The sequence below is a fragment of the Leuresthes tenuis genome, unplaced genomic scaffold (genome assembly GCF_036924035.1).
Source record: "Leuresthes tenuis unplaced genomic scaffold, fLeuTen1.0.hap1 SCAF_5, whole genome shotgun sequence".
NCBI lineage: Eukaryota > Metazoa > Chordata > Actinopteri > Atheriniformes > Atherinopsidae > Leuresthes > Leuresthes tenuis.
The window spans coordinates 538670-553204 of NW_027325359.1; the positions used below are offsets into that span (position 1 = coordinate 538670).

A 14535-nucleotide genomic window follows, 5' to 3' on the forward strand; every position below is an offset into this window, starting at 1 on the left:
ACGAGAAAGCTGTTAATAAGTGGCAAAACCTGCCTGCAAACAGGGTTAACAGATTAAAAGCCTTCTAGACCACACTGACTAATTAAAAAAATCAGACTTGATAGATTAAAAATGCATTTTTCAAGATTTCTTGACTATATTTTTATTAAAAATTCAAAATATGGCAAAAAGGAGTTTAAAGTATAAGTATTATTAAAGATGTGAATATTTTACTGCTTTGTGCTCAGCTGTATGTCAGTGAAGGTTCGGCTGCCATTTCAGGTAATTATGATTTAATTCATTTTAATTTCCATTTATATAAAACAAAGGGTCAGGGCTCTTCTTGTATTATATATAAAGGTGTATAAAAAGGTTAAAGCTTCAGGTTCCAAGCAAGTTGTCACGATTTACGTTCTGTTTCATGTCTTTCTCGTCATTTCCTGTTTTATTTTGAAAAATCACTGACTTTCTCCTCTCGTTTCAGGCGTCTGATTGTCTTCCCTGATTCCCAAAGTGTTTCCACTTGTTCCCCTTGGTCCCTCATTTGTCCAGATAGTCTGTTTCCCTTTTCTTGTGCCAGTTTGTGTCTCTTCCCATGAGCATCATTACCAGCCTTGCCTTGAGCCAGAGTTTGTCACAGTCACGAGCCTGCAGCGAGCGATCCTTTTGTAAGTTATTCATAGTTGATTTATTAATAACGGTAAGTTTCATAGCCTTGTTTTGTTCCTCCGCTTTTGGAGTGTTTTGGTTCTTGAGATCCTGTTTCATTTCTTCAAAATCTAGATGACATACACGACAAACTTACACCACAGATATAAAAATAGCACAAATTTGTGTGTAATTGTTGAGTCTTTTCCAACATTTCTGAGGAACTGGACCGCACCTTCAAAGAAAAGTGCCATTACGGTATTAAAACTTGAACACGTCCGCTGTAACTTCGCTTTTATTCGCATTCATGGAAGATGGGGAAACTCCTCCAGGTCCGGAGCGTCTACAGTTGCCTAGCAACGCCACAGCCAATCACAGCCGCGCATCCGTCCCGCTGATGCAACGCTCCGCCCTGTGACGTCACTTCGGTCAGCTGATCCAACTCAGGTCAGGCTGCATGTAAATGGTCTGCGGTTCCGTGTCGTTACGGTGAAAAGTAGCTTTTACCGAGATGTCGGCAGGTACCGAAGCTCTTCAGGCGCGCCAAATAACCCGAAATGTATTATTTTATTGGTGAGTTTGCGACGGAAATGAGACGAGGCGGCTCTCTGGAGATATTAGCTTAGAAGCTAAAGTTTGTTATGGACAGGATTTTTTTTAGCTTGCACAGGTAGTTGGTGGATAACTCCTAAACTTAAGATGGTCTGGACTGCGCTGGGATTGTGAAGAAGAGTCTGAGATGGAAGAAAGCGATGGGGAAGACATTATAGAAACACCTGAGCTTCCCTTGGAGGTGAGTTGATTTATATATTTACTGATATTAAAGCAGAAGAGCAGCCAGCTGGTGTCTGCCTCTGGTGGACGATCACAGTTCCTATCAAATGTCTAATTTACATTAACGGTGTGCTGTTTGAGCTGATAAAATCCTCTTGTGTACCTCCAAGATGGCTTTCCCTCTTCCAGGGTTTTTAATGCAACCTAATACTTCTCTTTCTGCAGATTATAGTTTACATCCTGAGCTTTCTTCACGCCTCAGACAGGAAGGACGCCTCACTGGTCTGCCACAGGTGGCACAATGCCAGCCAAGACCTTTGCTTTCAGGTAATACAGATTACACAGAGGCAGCGTGTAAATTTGCATGCTCTGCTTTGAATAATGGCTGAATAAAGGCGGCTTAAGGAGTGTGCACCTCCCTGTCTTCATCTGTGTGCAGAAGAACGTCACCTTCAGCTTCCCGGCTTCAGCCTCGTCTCTGGAGCTCATCAGAGGTCTGGGCAGGAAGTCCCACTGTAGCCTGAAAATCAGCCAGCTTGATGGCTTCAGTATTTCCAGATCACTCCTTCTGGAGGTGCAGTATACTGTTATCAATGTAAATGTAAATGTAATTTATTTATAAAGCCCTTTACAACAATCCATTTCGGTACCAAAGTGCTTTACAGCAGATAATAAATAAAGAAAAGAATAAGTACAAAACAATAAAATAACAGTAAACGCAATAAAATACAGAAAAATTGAATAAGATAATATAAAAGTGTCACCATACTACTGGGTATTAAAAGCCATCTGAAATAAGTATGTTTTTAGCCTAGATTTAAAGAGGCCCAGGTCAGAAATAAGATGCATCTCGGGGGTGGGGGGGGGAGCTTATTCCAGAGCCTGGGGGCACCCCAGGGCTTGTATTTGGACCTGAACACTTCCAACAAAAGTTGATTTGTTGACCTCAGAGCTCTGCCAGGGTTACAGACAGTTAAAAGCTCAGATAAATACGATGGGATGAGGCCTTTAAGAGCTTTAAAACCAAACTTTAAAAGGTTAAAATCAGTTCTATGAAGGACAGGAAGCCAATGAAGGGAGTTAAGAACAGGAGTGATGTGCACAGGTCTGTTAGTGTTGGTTAAAGACGGGCAGCAGCAGCGTTTTGCACCAGTTGAAGGCGACTGAGAGAAGTCTGGGAGACGCAGACATAAAGTCCATCGCTGTAGTTTAACCTTGAACTTATTAGGGCAGGGAGGCTTAAAAACATTTTAACTTTGGCCAGGAGACGCAGCTGGAAAAAAAAAAATCAATGAATACAGTTGCTTCTTAACGTATTTTTGTAGCTAAAACTGTTCCATCTGTGCTAAAATCTTTGTTTTGCATGTTTTTTTGTTTGCTTTTGAATCCAAGCCCATAAATAACTGCATGCAAAAAGCAATCAGAAGCTTCTTTGTTGCTTAGGAGAATCCCCCCCCCCCACCTCCAGGGCAAATGAAACCATTTCAACAAACCTGTCGAGCAAAAACAACTCTTATTTTTACACTCAGAAGCACTCTACCATCACAAGTCTCTCTGCTTGGAGATGATTTTAACAGTGCTACGTTTGTGCCTCATCCAGCTCAGTGGGGCAGGAGTCTAAGATGATAAGAGGGTTGTAACACCGACAGATCAGGGTCCAAAGTTTAGAGTATTTCCTTTAGAAGTCACTGCTGACCTTAATTATTTGAGCATGCAGGTGTTGAATTTTCCTTTAAAGATATTGTGCAGTAAAAAGTTGTAAACCTCAGTGGTTGCCATGGAAGATGAGGCCAAAGTCTTGGAGTTTATATCATAGTTTGACCATCTGTCATCTCTTTATGACACAGAGCTAGTGGCTCACTTTTAATGCTAAATATTTATTAATGTGCTTTTCTTACCTTTTATTCTGGTCCTTTCCCATTTTTCTAACTCCTTTTTCTTCTCTTTTCCTCTTGATTCCTCGTGTCTCTGCTCTCTTCTGTTTTTATGCCCCTCCTCCTCAGGTGGGCCTGTGTCTGGGCTCCAAGGTGGAGAGCTTGGCCCTGCCTGGAAGCAGCATAACCGAGGCCTCTCTGCTGTCTCTGCTGCCTCGCCTGACCTCACTCCGGAGGCTGGACCTCAGAGGTCTGGACAGCCTCTTTATGTCCGGAGCTTTCCTGTCCAGGGAGGAGCACAGACAGCAGGTAATATGTTAATTAGACCTGAAAGTTAACTCTTCTGGTTTGTCTAAGAAGCCAAAATACATATAAAGTTATCAAATAATGCAGATCAATGCATCATTTTATGGTTTGTGCAGAATTCAACAATCTTTTGAAGAGATCCATTTAATCTGATTCAGCTGCATTGAAGCAGGGAAACATCTAAAACCTGCAGGGAAACATCTAAAACCTACAGGAAAACATCTAAAACCTACAGGAAAACGTCTAAAACCTGCAGGGAAACGTCTAAAACCTGCAGGGAAACGTCTAAAACCTGCAGGGAAACGTCTAAAACCTGCAGGGAAACATCTAAAACCTGCAGGGAAACATCTAAAACCTGCAGGGAAACATCTAAAACCTGCAGGGAAACATCTAAAACCCGCAGGGAAACAGCTAAAACCAGCAGGGAAACATCTAAAACCTGCAGGGAAACATCTAAAACCTGCAGGGAAACGTCTAAAACCTGCAGGGAAACGTCTAAAACCTGCAGGAAAACATCTAAAACCTGCAGGGAAACATCTAAAACCTGCAGGGAAACATCTAAAACCTGCAGGGAAACATCTAAAACCTGCAGGGAAACATCTAAAACCTGCAGGGAAACATCTAAAACCTGCAGGGAAACATCTAAAACCTGCAGGAAAACATCTAAAACCTGCAGGGAAACGTCTAAAACCTGCAGGGAAACGTCTAAAACCTGCAGGGAAACGTCTAAAACCTGCAGGGAAACGTCTAAAACCTGCAGGGAAACGTCTAAAACCTGCAGGAAAACGTCTAAAACCTGCAGGGAAACATCTAAAACCTGCAGGAAAACATCTAAAACCTGCAGGAAAACACCTAAAACCTGCAGGGAAACATCTAAAACCTGCAGGGAAACATCTAAAACCTACAGGGAAACATCTAAAACCTGCAGGGAAACGTCTAAAACCTGCAGGGAAACGTCTAAAACCTGCAGGGAAACGTCTAAAACCTGCAGGGAAACGTCTAAAACCTGCAGGGAAACGTCTAAAACCTGCAGGGAAACGTCTAAAACCTGCAGGGAAACGTCTAAAACCTACAGGAAAACGTCTAAAACCTGCAGGGAAACGTCTAAAACCTGCAGGGAAACGTCTAAAACCTGCAGGGAAACGTCTGAAACCTGCAGGAAAACGTCTAAAACCTGCAGGGAAACGTCTAAAACCTGCAGGGAAACATCTAAAACCTGCAGGGAAACATCTAAAACCTGCAGGGAAACGTCTAAAACCTGCAGGGAAACGTCTAAAACCTGCAGGGAAACGTCTAAAACCTGCAGGGAAACGTCTAAAACCTGCAGGGAAACGTCTAAAACCTGCAGGAAACGTCTAAAACCTGCAGGGAAACGTCTAAAACCTGCAGGGAAACGTCTAAAACCTGCAGGGAAACGTCTAAAACCTGCAGGGAAACATCTAAAACCTGCAGGAAAACATCTAAAACCTGCAGGGAAACGTCTAAAACCTGCAGGGAAACGTCTAAAACCTGCAGGGAAACGTCTAAAACCTGCAGGGAAACATCTAAAACCTGCAGGAAAACATCTAAAACCTGCAGGAAAACGTCTAAAACCTGCAGGGAAACGTCTAAAACCTGCAGGGAAACGTCTAAAACCCGCAGGAAAACATCTAAAACCTGCAGGACAGCGGCTCTCCAGGACCAGAGTTTGACATCCCTGCCTTAAGCCATCCAGCATCATCCAGCATCATCCAGCATCACCCAGCATGATGTCTTGTGCTAACGGCTGCTAACCTTCCTGTTCCAGGTCCGGTCAGCTCTCTGTGGTCTGGAGGAGCTGGATTTGTCCGACCTGCGCTACCTCTCGGATCTCACCTTCAATCGGCTCACTGGCTGCACCCCACGTCTCTGCCGGCTCTCGCTGGCCGGCTGCCACATCGCTTTTGAGTTTGATCCATATCGGGGGTGTCCGGTGGGAACCGTTGAGGACTCCTCTGCGCTGCTGTCACTTCGGAACCTGAAGAGGTTGTTAACGGAGCAGAAATCCACCCTCGTGGCGCTGGACCTCAGCAGGACCTCCATCACTCCTGAGTCGCTGCGCACTATTGCACAGGTCAGGAAACTCCAGGATAAAGCGTTTTGAGTCAGAATCCTGCATGAATTACGAAAATATCGATCCCAGCTTGTAATCCAGCTCATATTTGTTGTTTCAGGCATGAGAAGCTTCTATAAAAGCTCAGATTTAAGCTGCATGGAGCTGATTTATGAACCATTTGAAATGGTATTTTCTCTCTTACAGGTTGAGGATTTGCAGTTAAAGGAATTGTATCTGCAGGGTTGCAAGGAGCTGACCGACTACTCGGTGGAGATTCTGGTGAAGCACCAGCCGGGCCTCCTTAAACTGGACATCAGCGGCTGCACTGAGCTGACCAGCAGGTCCGTCGATGCTGTGGCTCGGGGCCTGAAGTCACTGACTCACCTGTCTCTGTCTCGCGACTGGAAGCTCACTGAAAAAGGTTTGTGTGCACATCAGATTTAAATAAATAATAAGTAATTTACTCTGTAACAAAGTGAAAAGTCTTTTACTGATTGGGAGCCTCAGTGTTCGTTTCACCCCACAGCAGGTGCTGAGATGCTATTCAATCTTGTTGTCTTGGCAACAGGGAACAGGGAAAAGTCTGACTCCTGTAAATCTGATGGATTATAGTCCAAAAAAAGTCCCAAAAAATGGGCAGGCTTCACGCTCCATAGAGCTTTATGTGTTAAGAGTTTTTGGAAATCAGTGGGTCAAGACTCATAATAGATGCTAAAGACGGGGTAATTTAATGAAAAGCCATGCATTGATTTTAGGGGTAAGTCGAGGGCAGGTTTTGACTCAGTTTCTTGACAAAAGGTTATAGAATCACTGTAATCACCTCTATAAGGAGCCGTGGATTCACTTGGTAGTTAAGGTAGCTTTCTCTGGATCATGACTAGTAATCGAAGGTGGAGGAATAATTCTAAAGATTTTACTTGAACTAGTTTGCCCTATCATTCATATCTATCTATATATATATAGATATATATATATCTATATATATATGGTCTCCAGCCTGTGCTGTGAAACCTCTGCAGATGGTCCAGAACGCGGCGGTGCGTCTGGTCTTGGATCAGCCTAAAAGAACCCGTCCCCCCTCTGTTCATTGAGCTCCTCTGGCTGCCCTTAGCATCAGATTCAAGTCCCTGATGTTAGCTACAAAGAGCTTAATGGAACGGCTCCATCTACTTGAATGCTCTTGCAAAGGCTTCTGTCCCAACTGGGTCCCTCCGTTGGTCCCAGGATTGTCGTCTAGCAGCTCCTACACCACGCCTAAGACAATCCAAACTCTGTTCATGTGTCGTCCCACGATGGTGGAATGACCTACCGAGCGCTACCAGAACAGGGGCGTCCCTGTCTATCTTCAAGAAGCTCCTGAAAACCCAGCTCTTCAGAGAGCATCTCCTATCCCAGCACTTACCTTGTACTTCCCTCCCCCCTCTATCTCTGCACTTTATCTTTCTGCACTTCCTTCTATGCCTGCACCCTATCTCTACTCTGTCCCCTCTGACAGAGTCGGACTCCTGGGTTCCTTCTATGTAGCTTATTGTTAGCTTATTGTTAGCTTATTGTTAGCTTATTGTTAGCTTATTGTTAGCTTATTGTTAGCTTTTTATAAAGCTGTTATATCTTTATTTGTAAGTCGCTTTGGATAAAAAACGTCTGATAAATACAGAAACAGAAACTCTATGCTTGACCGAATAGTTCATAACACATTGTTCTGCAGTTATTTCAGTTTTACTCTGACTTTAAGGTCAATATTGAGAATCCTGGCACCCAAAAGAAAATCCTCGGTGCAAGTAGGACCCGAAAATTAGCCAAAATTCTACAAGAAAAGGTCACATTTTGTCTAAAAATGGATTTGTCAACCAACATTTCACAATGATGTGGTTGATGATGCGCCTTTATGACAACATCTGGACTGAAATGAACCAAATAACTGCTAAAACTTGAATAATAAAGTCTTTCTGCACTTCCTTCTATGCCTGCACCCTATCTCTACTCTGTCCCCTCTGACAGAGTCGGACTCCTGGGTTCCTTCTATGGAGCTTATTGTTAGCTTATTGTTAGCTTTTTATAGAGCTGTTATATCTTTATTTGTAAGTCACTTTGGATAAAAGTGTCTGATAAATACAGAAACATATATATATATATCTAGCATAGGATGTTACACTGCCCCCTTGTGGTCAAATAAACCTGTAAATATAGGTTTAGGTTTAAGGTAGTCTGTGCTTTATCATCCAGTCTGTTGGATGGATTTTCATATTATCAGATGGTTTAGAATAGACTGACTTCAGATACCTACAGATTTATCTAAATTAGACTTTTAAAGTAGAAGTTTTGTAACAGCTTGAATCCAACTTTCTCTTCAAAACCCAATAAACCCTTAACTAGCACTGTATACATGTGGGAAAAGTGGGAAAATGAATCAGTAATATCGTTTTATTTGTAGCTTTTAGTGGTCCTCACCTGGCTCTGTGGACAGGAAATATATTATAAGCCAAATTAAGGATCCAAATCAAGGAAATACAGGTGTGGAACTGAAACTGACAGATTATATTCACAAAGACATCTAAACTCCTGACGGTTTAGGGCATGAATGAGTTCTTGAGGAGGGGATATAAAGCTGCTGTTCTGGAGAAATGAAACAGTTTCATTCTGGAAATATTTAGAATTACTCTCTTTGAGATTTCAGAGAGATATTTTGAACCAAATCTGGACATTTGTCTAAGTTTATGTATATTAAAAAGACTGTTCCCTGTGATGGTTTCCCGTCTCCACAGGCCTCGCCGACCTGCTGTCGACGTCGTCCCTGCGGTCTCTGGATCTGTCCGAGTGTCTCCACATCAGCGGAACCGAGCTGGTCAAAGGTTTGAAGGGATCCAGTGCTGCCAGAGCGCAGCTGGAGACGCTCAATCTCAAGAGCTGCACCTACATTAGGGTCCGTAAGCGTCTGTGTTAGTGTCCCGTTCTGGGCCACAGATAATAAAACCAGCTTCTGTATCTTCGCTCTTCAGGATCTTGCAGTTTTCTCACTCACGCAGCTTCTTGGGGACTCGCTCCGGGAGTTGGATTTGACGTCGTGCGCCAACGTCACCGACTTGTCTGTGTGCGCCATCGCCACCTACCTGCAGAAGCTGGTAGTGTTGCGGCTGGGCTGGTGTAAGGAAGTAACAGACTGGGGTCTGCTGGGGATGGTGCAGAAAACCCAGTGCGAGCACGATGAAGAGACTGTGAGAAACACACTATTGTTTAACTCAGGGAAACTCCGGTCCTGGAGGGCCGCTGTCCTGCAGGTTTTAGATGTTTTCCTGCAGGTTTTAGATGTTTTCCTGCAGGTTTTAGATGTTTTCCTGCAGGTTTTAGACGTTTCCCTGCAGGTTTTAGATGTTTTCCTGCAGGTTTTAGATGTTTCACTGCAGGTTTTAGATGTTTTCCTGCAGGTTTTAGACGTTTCCCTGCAGCTTTTAGACGTTTCCCTGCGGGTTTTAGATGTTTCCCTGCAGCTTTTAGACGTTTCCCTGCAGGTTTTAGATGTTTTCCTGCAGGTTTTAGACGTTTCCCTGCAGGTTTTAGATGTTTTCCTGCAGGTTTTAGATGTTTCCCTGCAGGTTTTAGACGTTTTCCTGCAGGTTTTAGACGTTTCCCTGCAGGTTTTAGATGTTTCCCTGCAGGTTTTAGACGTTTCCCTGCAGGTTTTAGATGTTTCCCTGCAGGTTTTAGACGTTTCCCTGCAGGTTTTAGATGTTTCCCTGCAGGTTTTAGACGTTTCCCTGCAGGTTTTAGACGTTTTCCTGCAGGTTTTAGACGTTTCCCTGCTTCAACCTGAATCAGATCAATGCATCATTAGCAGACTTGTGCAGAACTTAACAATCTTTCAAAGAGATCCATTTAATCTGAATCAGGTGTGTTGAAGCAGGGAAACATCTAAAACCTGCAGGACAGCGGCTCTCCAGGACCGGAGTTTGACATCCCTGGTATAAGATAAATAAGACGTTCAAAATCTATAATCTTAAGGTTCTCACATTGGGATTTGTTCATCTCATTCGGAGCCTGGTGTCTAGAAAAAAAACCTTGTTTGAGATGTTTCCCAGCATCAATACACCTGATTCAGATCAATGCCTCATTTTATGGTTTGTGCAGAATTCAACAATCTTTTGAAGCGATCCATTTAATCTGAATCAGGTGTGTTGAAGCAGGGAAACATCTAAAACCTGCAGGGAAACATCTAAAACCTGCAGGGAAACATCTAAAACCTGCAGGGAAACATCTAAAACCTGCAGGGAAACATCTAAAACCTGCAGGGAAACATCTAAAACCTGCAGGGAAACATCTAAAACCTGCAGGAAAACATCTAAAACCTGCAGGGAAACGTCTAAAAGCTGCAGGGAAACATCTAAAACCCGCAGGGAAACGTCTAAAAGCTGCAGGGAAACATCTAAAACCCGCAGGGAAACGTCTAAAAGCTGCAGGGAAACGTCTAAAACCTGCAGGGAAACATCTAAAACCTGCTGGGAAACATCTAAAACCTGCTGGAAAACATCTAAAACCTGCAGGGAAACATCTAAAACCTGCAGGGAAACATCTAAAACCTGCAGGGAAACATCTAAAACCTGCAGGACAGCGGCCCTCCAGGACCGGAGTTTGACATATGTGGTTTAACTAATGCAACATCAGGCCAAATGACAGCAGAAATGCAGATCTTTGATGTATTTTTAGGTGGAAAGTTGCAATATTTAGCTGTTTTTCACAGGGTGATAAGGGTCCCAGGTTTACCCGGACCTTCGGTAACATGGGCTTCTTCAAACCTCCTCGAATGCCTTTTGAGGAGCGACCCAAGCTGGTGACTCAGACTGACCTGCAGCAGTTCAAACAACAGGCCGGAGCCTCACTTTTAGCACTTAAAAGGCTGCAGGAGCTGGACCTCTCGGGCTGTGAGAAACTGACCGACAGCAGCATCACGCAGGTGGGAGGACGAGCCGCGCTGCATCACTCAGCTTGGAGCCGAAATGCTGAATCTGTGCAAGTTATCTGGTTTCTGCTCTCCCCAGGTGGTGCATTACCCAGACCTCCAACGTCTGTCCCTCTCAATGCTGCCAGAGATCACCGACGCCAGCTTGGCCTCGATTGGCAGGCATTGCCGCAGCATCACCAGCCTGGCGCTCAGCCAGTGTCCCGGTGTCACTGACCGTGGCGTGGCTCTGGCTGGGCCACACCTCCACCGGCTGCAGCATCTCTACCTCTCATGTTGTAACAACATCACTGACAGGTGGGTGGCATGAAGCCTACACAGAGCCTGCTGCTGCGAGTTCAGATCAAGCATGAATTCCTAAAGTCTGTCCATTTAAACCGGCAGGTCCTTGTTCCTTCTGATGCAGCACTGCAAGCGCCTGAAAACAGTCGACGTCTCGAGGTGCAACAACATCTCCGTCACAGCTGTGGACCTCCTCCAATCACAGCTGCCCTTTCTGGAAAATGTCCACTACAGATTCATAGGCGGTACTGATCTTACGCTGATGTAGAGACAGAGTGTGCTGAAACGGATATTTTTTCCAGAACAAAAACTGAGCAAAGCAGCAGTTAAGCTTCGGCACATTTGAGGATTTTGCACTCGAACTGAAAGAACCCTTTAAGCAAACTGCTCTTTGATGAAAATGAGTCCTAAGGGAAGAAAGTTTGGATGTAATATTTATGTTGAGTTTATGCATCGCCTCAGAAACAGATTTAAGGAAAGTAAAGGTGCTTTAGGCTTAAAAAAACAACTTACAGGAAGGAAAAGAGTAAAATGCATCACCTCAGAAACAGATTTAAGGAAAGTAAAGGTGCTTTAGGCTTAAAAACACAACTTACAGGAAGGAAAAGAGTAAAATGCATCACTTAAAGTTGATGTTGGTAACCCTAAAACATCTTTAAAACAGCTAAAAGTTTGGCTGAAACAGAAACTGTCCTTATGTTAAAGGTTTAAAAATCACAAAATAACTATATATTTATTCATTCTGAACTGATTTATTTAAATAATCTGTAAACTACCTTAAAACCCCAGTAACAAAAAGGTTGAACCATGTAAAAAAACCCTTTAAGCAAACTGCTCTTTGATGAAAATGAGTCCTAAGGGAAAAAAGTTTGGATGTAATATTTATGTTGAGTTTATGCATCGCCTCAGAAACAGATTTAAGGAAAGTAAAGGTGCTTTAGGCTTAAAAAACACAACTTACAGGAAGGAAAAGAGTAAAATGCATCGCCTCAGAAACAGATTTAAGGAAAGTAAAGGTGCTTTAGGCTTAAAAACACAACTTACAGGAAGGAAAAGAGTAAAATGCATCACTTAAAGTTGATGTTGGTAACCCTAAAACATCTTTAAAACAGCTAAAAGTTTGGCTGAAACAGAAACTGTCCTTATGTTAAAGGTTGAAAAATCCCAAAAAACCAAAATAACTATATATTTATTCATTCTGAACTGATTTAATTAAATAATCTGTAAACTACCTTAAAACCCCAGTAACAAAAAGGTTGAAACATATAAAAAACCCTTTAAGCAAACTGCTCTTTGATGAAAATGAGTCCTAAGGGAAAAAAGTTTGGATTTAATATTTATGTTGAGTTTATGCATCGCCTCAGAAACAGATTTAAGGAAAGAAAAGGTGCTTTAGGCTTAAAAAACACAACTTACAGGAAGGAAAAGAGTAAAATGCATCGCCTCAGAAACAGATTTAAGGAAAGTAAAGGTGCTTTAGGCTTAAAAACACAACTTACAGGAAGGAAAAGAGTAAAATGCATCACTTAAAGTTGATGTTGGTAACCCTAAAACATCTTTAAAACAGCTAAAAGTTTGGCTGAAACAGAAACTGTCCTTATGTTAAAGGTTGAAAAATCCCCAAAAACCAAAATAACTATATATTTATTCATTCTGAACTGATTTATTTAAATAATCTGTAAACTACCTTAAAACCCCAGTAACAAAAAGGTTGAAACATGTAAAAAAAACCTTTAAACAAACTGCTCTTTGATGAAAATGAGTCCTAAGGGAAAAAAGTTTGGATGTAATATTTATGTTGAGTTTATGCATCGCCTCAGAAACAGATTTAAGGAAAGTAAAGGTGCTTTAGGCTTAAAAACACAACTTACAGGAAGGAAAAGAGTCAAATGCATCACTTAAAGTTGATGTTGGTAACCCTAAAACATCTTTAAAACAGCTAAAAGTTTGGCTGAAACAGAAACTGTCCTTATGTTAAAGGTTGAAAAATCCCCAAAAACCAAAATAACTATATATTTATTCATTCTGAACTGATTTATTTAAATAATCTGTAAACTACCTTAAAACCCCAGTAACAAAAAGGTTGAAACATGTAAAAAAAACCTTTAAACAAACTGCTCTTTGATGAAAATGAGTCCTAAGGGAAAAAAGTTTGGATGTAATATTTATGTTGAGTTTATGCATCGCCTCAGAAACAGATTTAAGGAAAGTAAAGGTGCTTTAGGCTTAAAAAACACAACTTACAGGAAGGAAAAGAGTCAAATGCATCACTTAAAGTTGATGTTGGTAACCCTAAAACATCTTTAAAACAGCTAAAAGTTTGGCTGAAACAGAAACTGTCCTTATGTTAAAGGTTGAAAAATCCCCAAAAACCAAAATAACTATATATTTATTCATTCTGAACTGATTTATTTAAATAATCTGTAAACTACCTTAAAACCCCAGTAACAAAAAGGTTGAAACATGTAAAAAAAACCTTTAAACAAACTGCTCTTTGATGAAAATGAGTCCTAAGGGAAAAAAGTTTGGATGTAATATTTATGTTGAGTTTATGCATCGCCTCAGAAACAGATTTAAGGAAAGTAAAGGTGCTTTAGGCTTAAAAACACAACTTACAGGAAGGAAAAGAGTAAAATGCATCACTTAAAGTTGATGTTGGTAACCCTAAAACATCTTTAAAACAGCTAAAAGTTTGGATGTAATATTTATGTTGAGTTTATGCATCGCCTCAGAAACAGATTTAAGGAAAGTAAAGGTGCTTTAGGCTTAAAAACACAACTTACAGGAAGGAAAAGAGTAAAATGCATCACTTAAAGTTGATGTTGGTAACCCTAAAACATCTTTAAAACAGCTAAAAGTTTGGCTGAAACAGAAACTGTCCTTATGTTAAAGGTTGAAAAATCCCCAAAAAAACAAAATAACTATATTTATTCATTCTGAACTGATTTAATTAAATAATCTGTAAACTACCTTAAAACCCCAGTAACAAAAAGGTTGAACCATGTAAAAAAAACCCTTTAAGCAAACTGCTCTTTGATGAAAATGAGTCCTAAGGGAAGAAAGTTTGGATGTAATATTTATGTTGAGTTTATGCATCGCCTCAGAAACAGATTTAAGGAAAGAAAAGGTGCTTTAGGCTTAAAAAACACAACTTACAGGAAGGAAAAGAGTAAAATGCATCGCCTCAGAAACAGATTTTAAGGAAAGTAAAGGTGCTTTAGGCTTAAAAAAAACAACTTACAGGAAGGAAAAGAGCAAAATGCATCACTTAAAGTTGATGTTGGTAACCCTAAAACATCTTTAAAACAGCTAAAAGTTTGGCTGAAACAGAAACTGTCCTTATGTTAAAGGTTGAAACCAAAATAACTATATTTATTCATTCTGAACTGATTTAATTAAATCTTTAAACTACATAAAACCGCAGTAACATAAAGGTTAAGACATGTAAAACTCATACATTTATATATACTTTTGCATTAGAGCACATCAGCACTGATCCTACCTCCATTTGCTGTGTTAATAATGAACTTTATGGTTCTAATTATGTAGGAGTTTTAATGAAAACTGCCTGTTTCAGTAGTAAATGTGATGCCCTCTTAACTTTAATTAGAATTAGATTTTATGGCGAATCGGCCCACAAATTG

At 41.3% G+C, this 14535-nt stretch overlaps 1 protein-coding gene across 1 annotated transcript; it reads left to right on the plus strand.

The window, feature by feature from the left end:
• The first annotated feature begins 1058 nt into the window (after positions 1-1058).
• Positions 1059-14443, plus strand: fbxl9 (F-box and leucine rich repeat protein). The gene is made up of 11 exons (XM_072385381.1): positions 1059-1420; positions 1627-1728; positions 1841-1975; positions 3405-3584; positions 5368-5673; positions 5860-6076; positions 8421-8578; positions 8655-8870; positions 10391-10603; positions 10689-10906; positions 10994-14443. The coding sequence occupies exons 1-11, from the start codon at positions 1367-1369 to the stop codon at positions 11157-11159; spliced, it is 1965 nt and encodes a 654-aa protein (XP_072241482.1). The 5' UTR covers positions 1059-1366; the 3' UTR covers positions 11160-14443.
• Positions 14444-14535: the final 92 nt, after the last annotated feature.

Coding starts and splice junctions, on each gene's coding strand:
- fbxl9 (XM_072385381.1), top strand. CDS start 1,367: ATGGAAGAAAGCGATGGGGAAGACATTATAGAAACACCTGAGCTTCCC. Junction 3,585..5,367: donor GGGAGGAGCACAGACAGCAG/GTAATATGTTAA, acceptor TTCCTGTTCCAG/GTCCGGTCAGCTCTCTGTGG. Junction 8,579..8,654: donor AGAGCTGCACCTACATTAGG/GTCCGTAAGCGT, acceptor TTCGCTCTTCAG/GATCTTGCAGTTTTCTCACT.